This window comes from Hydra vulgaris, chromosome 15 (genome assembly GCF_038396675.1).
Source record: "Hydra vulgaris chromosome 15, alternate assembly HydraT2T_AEP".
NCBI classification, from domain to species: domain Eukaryota; kingdom Metazoa; phylum Cnidaria; class Hydrozoa; order Anthoathecata; family Hydridae; genus Hydra; species Hydra vulgaris.
Genome location: NC_088934.1, coordinates 20,350,001 through 20,357,500, shown reverse-complemented (window position 1 = coordinate 20,357,500; position 7,500 = coordinate 20,350,001). Strand labels below are relative to the sequence as shown.

The 7,500-nt window shown below is 27.6% G+C and overlaps 1 protein-coding gene across 1 annotated transcript in view; it reads right to left on the bottom strand.

The window, feature by feature from the left end:
* Positions 1-7,500, bottom strand: part of LOC136072144 (WD repeat-containing protein 89-like) — a 28,470-nt gene that overhangs the window by 4,830 nt on the left and 16,140 nt on the right. Inside the window, exons 8-10 of the mRNA XM_065820725.1 lie at positions 5,859-5,906; positions 5,630-5,713; positions 4,610-4,696 (exon numbers count right to left, since the gene is read on the bottom strand). Coding sequence (XP_065676797.1) covers positions 4,610-4,696; positions 5,630-5,713; positions 5,859-5,906 — 219 coding nt within the window. The remainder of the gene's footprint in view (positions 1-4,609; positions 4,697-5,629; positions 5,714-5,858; positions 5,907-7,500) is intronic.

Below are 7,500 nucleotides of genomic sequence, written 5' to 3'. Positions count from 1 at the left end.
ATAAATCCAGATCTTAATGATGCAGAGAGATCAAATATGAAAATGGTGCTTCAAGAAAGAAAAATTAAAAACAACAAATTTCAAGCAAATGGAAAACTCAATTTGCCCTTTCGATACTGCATTAGAAGCAACGCCATCGTTAAAATTGATGTTTCAAAGCTTACCAAACAGAATTAAAAAAAGTAATAATAACACCAGTAAATGCAACTACCACATTAATCCTAAACTCAGTATAAACCATGCTAACAATAACAACAAAACAAAAGTTAAACAACATCCTTTCAAAACCATAAGCTGTGCTTACTTCAATGCTAGATTGATTAACAATAAACTACACTACCTACACAATCTCCTCGAAAACAGCAATCTTGATATCATACTCATTACCAAAACTGGGTTAAATAAAAATACACCTGATTCATTATTGTTGAATGGCAATAATTTCACAGTATTTCGATATGATCGAAACAGTAAAGGTGGAGGTTCACTTATATTAGTGCGCAATAATATCCACTCACTTCAAACGCATCTTAATATTCCAATGGAACTACTAAATACTGAAACTACATGTGTTGATGTGTTTGTTTCATCATTGAGCAAAAAATACGAATTGCATGCATTTATCACCCTCCATGTGCACCCATCTGTATTTCAAAAACCAAAGCTTTGTGCAAGATAATTTATAAAATTACCGATACTTGCGATTCTACATGCATCATAGCCGGTGACTTTAATCTGCCACATATAAACTGGTCAATCCCAACAAGTTTCAGTGATTCATATCATGACCTTTTTGTAGAAACTTGTTCCGCAAATGCTTTAACCCAACTTGTATCTGACAATAACAGACTTAACAACCTTCTAGATCTGATACTAACCAACAACTCTAAAAACATTTTTAATATAGAAACTATTGGCCCATTCACAAGTACCTGCGACCACTGCATGATTATTTTCAATCGTAATTTGGAGAAATATAAACCATACAAAAAAACAACCAAGTATAATTTTCTCAAAACTGATTACAACTTTATAAACACCGACTTACAAAATGTAAACTGGTATTTACTAGCCACACAAAATCAGGATGTTGAAACTTTCTGGCAAACTATCTGTAATTTCTTAAATTCATCTATTTTATCGCATGTACCGTTAACTTTAAAAAAAAAAAACAATATCCAACCTCTAGCCATCCGAAAATTAGCCTTTAAAAAATGTATTCTCTATAGAGATTACAAAAGAACAGGTAATCCATCTTTTCATATTAAATTCTAATATAATAAGAACTACTCTCATTTATATGATGCAGAAGTTCAAAAAAATTGCATTTCCAGAGAGTAAGATTTAGTTGTCAAATCCAATACCACTAAGTTTTAAGTTTGTAAACAAAAAATCTAAATGCTGTAACTCTGTTGCGCCCTTACTTCAAACTGATGGTTCTCTAATTACAGATGATTGTGAAAAATCGCAACTTTTGAACAATTTTTTTGGCTCTGTATTTGTTACTGACAATGGTATTGCACCAGTCTTAGATTTAGCAAAACACAAAAATTCTTTAAATAATATTATGTTTCCTTACAATTCTGTTGTTTCTTATCTACAAAAGCTTCCATCCAAATCTTCCAAATCCTCTGATGGATATCCTGATGATATCATATTTGATGGATATCCTGCCACTGATGGATATCCAGCCATATTTTTAAAGTCAATTGCAAATGTTATTGCTATTCCTTTTTCTACTCTGTTTGAAATGTCAATGCCCAAAAATGTTATACCTAGGATCTGGAAAACTTCTATAATATGTCTGATATTTAAAAAAGGAAACCTGTCATTACCCACAAATTAAAAACCTATTTCCATGACATGTATTGTTTGTAAAATTATGGAACTAATAATTGCTGAAAGCGTTACAAGTTATTTTATAAGCATTACAATAATTGCTGAAAGCGTTACACTCCTGAACAATTTTATTTTTGTGCATCAGTGCAGTTTCTTAAAGCGTAGATCCACATGTACACAGATGTTGACAACATTAAATGAGTGGACCACTGCTGTTAATAATAAAAAGCTAGTTGATATCATCTATATAGACTTTGAAAAAGTCTTCGATACTGTATCTCACCCTAAGTTACTATTTAAACTGCGTTGTTACGGTATCAAGTATGAGTTACTAAATTGGGTTACAAACTTCTTGACAAATCGTTCTCAATGTGTTTGTATCAATGATTCATAGTCAAACAACATTCATGTAAAAAGTGGAATACCTCAAGAAACTGTTTTGGGCGTTTATTTTTAATTTTTATAAACTATATAACCTCGTGTATTGAGGGGCATTGTGGAATCAAGCTTTTTGCAGACGATAGCAAGTTGTACCAAGCGAGAAAAGACGAAAATAATATTAACCTTGTCAAAACTTTAAAGAGAATTTCACAATCAAATCAATTGATTCAATCAAAGACATTGGGATGTTTATTTTTTCTGATATGAAATTTTCCAATCACTGTTCTCATATTGCTAGCAAAGCAAGTTCTTGTGCTTACCTACTCTTAAAGCCTTTCATCAGTAATGATTCTCAACTTTTGATAAGAGCCTATAAAGTTTATACTTGACCAATTTTAGAGTCATACTACCCCTGTGTGGAATCCGTATCTCTTAAAAGATATAAGTTGAATAGAAAAGGTCCAGAAACATTATACAAGAACTGTCTGCAAACGGTGTTGCATTCCATACAAATATTATGCTTCAAGACTTGATATCTTCAATCTTGACTCTCTTGAATGTCGGAGAATAAACATTGATCTTTTAATGACTTTTAAAATCATGCAGAATTTGGTTGATTTGCCTTTTTCTGAGTTTTTTACTCTTGCTCCCAAAAATTAACATCACATAACAAATACATCAATGATATAAGGAGATTTTTTTTCTGTGAAAGAGTTATTAAGATATGGAATTATTTACCTCATTATATGATGCATTCTTCTTCATTGTCTCTATTTAAATCGAATTTAAAAACATACAATATTCAGAAACAATGTTTACTGTTTTAAACTTGGTGTTACATAAAAGTAATTCTCAAATTACCTGTATCACCTTTTTGTATTTTTATTTAAATGCAAATAAATTGAAATAAAAAAATAAAATATACATATTTTTTATAATGCTATTATTAAAAAAAAAGGGCAAGCATTCAATTAGTAATTTTTAATTTATCTATTCATTCATTTATTTGTAATTTTTAGAAAAATTTACAAGAAAACAAATAAAAAAATTTAGAGAAAAATAAATCAAATTGATTAAGCCCAGATAAAAGAAAAAACTGTTCTTAGTTAAATACATAATTTATTATATATTCTATATTATTATTAAAATAATATAAAATATGAAATTTTTTTATTAAAATAGTAATAAAACAAGAACTTCCGGTAGTGGTGTAGCAGTAGTAGTAGAGCGCTCGCTTCATAAGCGAGGGGTTCCGATTTTGATTCTCATTACTTTCCTGGTAGTACTGTGCTCAACTTGTTTCTCTGAGCAGTGGCCTTGTTCGTCAAGGTTTATGTTTTGGAGTTATAGAGTTGAGAGAGTTTTATAACCACAAATAAGTAGCCTCCTCATCTGTAGTGGCCTTCTCTGCCTGAGGAGGTAAATTAACAAAAAAAAAAAAAATTTTAATATGCGAAGCAAAAAAATTCATAAATATAATTGATGTCATGTATAATACATTCTTCAACAAAGCAAATTAATGAGTCCAGGGTTGTTAAAGCAGAAAAAATACTGGTTTCTATTAATATGCAATAATTATTAGATAAAAGTTTTAACAACGATAAATTTAATATATTTTAATTAGTAGAATTAATAATATAAAATTATTAACTTTTAACTATTGAATTATATTGATATAAATTATCAATAACAGTATCATTAACAAGAAAACTATTTAAAACTCTTTTTCAAAATTTAAATGATTTTGTGAAATTTTATTATCCTGATTATTTGTCAATCTGATTATTTGTCAAATCCTGATTATTTGTCAAACCTTGCTTTTAAATCTCTGATTTTTTTTTCAATCGGTTAACCATGACCAGCAAGAATTCACTTTGGAAGGTCAAAATAGCATTTTCAGTCATTTCAGACAGTCATCGACTGTTGACTGACTATTATTTTCCACGCTGTACATATATAGATTCTATAAAGTCATGTTGCAATGACTATTGATGTCATTGCAGCATAACTCCAATGCCGTTTCATGTGCAGCTAAATCTGCATTTAGGGATGTATGAATATATTATATGATGTAATTTCTCTTGGGATTATTTAGTTTCAAATTTTTTGATATTTGATAGTATTTTGTATTTTAAAATATTTTGTTTTATGAATAAAAATTGTTTTAAAAATACCATTACAAATATAAAATTCTAAATTAAATTTAAAGTTTAAAATATAATTCAAGGAAAAATGGTTTTAGCATCTTTGAGTAAGCTACTGATAACCTGTCAATAAAACTTGTTTGTAACTTATAACGATGCAAATTTATTATAGATTTAAAAGACAATTATTTTTAAACCAATAAAATATAAAATAATTTCAAAATATAATAAGTGACAATACGTACTTCCATATAATTCCAAATCTGTAGAGTCTCCATATCTGTAAGAACAAACATGAATTCTGATGCAGTGCCAAAAAAACCAAAAGTACACTATGTTGTAAAGAATAAATTCAGCCTCCAGAATAAGTTTAAATATCCAGTGGCTATTCTAGAAAAACATTTTTGGTGAAGTGTACTAATGTACCCTTCTAACTATCCTGAACCCTTCCCCCCCCCCCCCTATTTTTATTCAAATAAAAATTTTAAATTACGCAAAACTTCCCGATCAAAACTAATTTCATAAAATCTAATGCAAGAAGTTGTTTACAATGCATACGGAAAGGAATAATTACTTTAAAACCAGTAGATTTATGTAACCTTTTTACAATTCATGATGAAAACAACAATTAGCACAATAGCTCACAAACACAGTGGCTACTTTTCACAGTTTACAAGCAAGCTATTGATTTGGAAAGCAACTTGAATCTGATACTTATAACAAAACTTTAAAATCAAGTTACTGAAATTGTTTTGATTATATGATTATATTTTATAACACAATAGAGAACTTTTTTCATTTTTTTAAACTTTACCAGTCTAGAATAGCCCCTGATATATATATATATATATATATATATATATATATATATATATATTATATATATATATATATATATATATATATATAAATATAAATATATATATATAAATATATATATATATATATATATATATATATATATATATATATATATATATATATATATATATATATATATATATATATATATATATATATATATATATATATATATATACTTTAAATTATATATTATAAACATTTTAAACTAAATATAAAGTTTCTTACACTTTCATTTAATATTTTTTATTTTTTTATTTTTTATTTTTTAATATAAAAGGGGATGATTTTTGTTAAACATCTATTTTTATATTTATACAGTTATAAATATAAACAAATTAAATCAGCTTATTTCAAATAAAAAATTATTTAAAACATTTTTAAAATTCCTTGAAAAAAATTACCACAGATAATTCAGTGTTGAGTGTTTGAGTTAGTGAGTCATCCTCATCGTATGTTGTCAAATCTAAAATATTGACTAATCCATCCTAAATTCAAGTAACACAAAACCTATTCAAAATAAAAACTCACAAACTTTATCACAGATAAAAATTTTCACTAAAAACAAAAATTCAATATTATTATTGAAGTAATTATTTAGAAGCAAAAACACAAAAATTTATTAAAATGTACCGTGGAACCAATACCAACCACCTTTGGATTACTTGGGTGGAACAGAACCTGGAAATAAAAAAAATTATCTTACATAATGACAAAATATTTCATAAAAAAGAATTAAATGTTTTTTAATTTCACATAAGTCACAAACTTTATATAAAGTATAAATGTGAATAAATAATATTTATAAGTACAGTGGGCGGCCAAACTATTAGTTACACTTGCAAAAAATATCATTTTAACCATTATAAGCTTTTTTACGTATTCTTATGTTAAATTTTTATATAATTATAAGTGCTACTAGCTTAAATAAATGTATTTTTTTAAAAAGTAAAACACTTATTTAAACACTTTTACTATTCTTAAGCATTTATTTATAAAAACTCATAATACAAAATATTTTTTAGTATATCGTTGGGGTGCCTTTTGCATCAATTGCTTTATCCTTCTTGGCATACTTTAGATGCAATTCTTTACATTTGCTTTTAATTCCTGATCATTATGCCAGGGATTATTTTGTGAATCTATGAGAATTTTTTTGTTGGTTTTAGTATCATGCCTCATTATCCGCTTTAAAAGTTCCCAGGCATTCCCTATTAGGTTTAAGTTGGGAGAATTGCCAGGCCATGGTAAAACAGTAACATTTTTTAACTCTAAATATCTTGTCACTTTATTTTTATAAAGTGACAAGATATTTAGTGTTTATGGCATTGGGCAGAATCATGCATAAAGATACATTTGTATGCATCAGGAAACCAATCATGTAACTGAGGAAATCATTTGGTACTTTTTTATATTTATCTTGGTTTTTCATCCCTTCAATTATATAAAGAAGGCTACTGCCCTTACCACTTACAACTGATCATACTATCACCTTTAGAGGGTGTTTTACCGTCTCCATAACACAGTCTGGGTTATATTTATCTTCTTTCCTTTGCCTAACAAAAGAAGAATTATACATTATTATTTCAAATTAGGACTCATCTGTGAAACACACCTGAAAGCAAATAAAAAAATTATATAAAAACTCATATAAATGTTTTAATTGTGATGCTGTTGTAATAAACAGTTTAATAAGCACTTACATTTTCCCAATCTTCAGCAGAGATATGTTGGTGTTGTTTAGCCTAAGTGAAGCATTTTAATTTTATTGCTGACATAAGTTTAGGTTTCGTCAAAGGTCTGTAGCATTTAAACCCCAGTTCTGCTATTCAACTCCTTGTAGCTTTGTTAGAAATCTTGATACTGGTTTCTTGTATAATTTTAGTAACTGATTTATACTTTTTCTTTGGTTTTTAACACAAATGTAATGAATTGCCCATTCATCTCTCAGAGTGGTGATGCGTGGCTTCCCACATTTTCCATTTCTGACACTTTGTAGAGGTATTGTTTTTATCAAGTTGTTTTTATCTTCAATTCTGCTTACTGTCATCACAGAAACTTTAACTAAATTTATAATTTTTCTTTGGGAGTGATTTGAATGTTTTAATGAAGCAGATAATACTGAAATTTTTTTGTTTGATATATCTTCAGCTTTTTCCATTTTTAGGCACCAAAGTTCAAATACTTTTAGTTAAAATTACTAAGTAATGTATAAAAATGAGTCAGAGTCACAAAAACACCAAACAGTTGACAAAAGTTTCATTTATTACACATG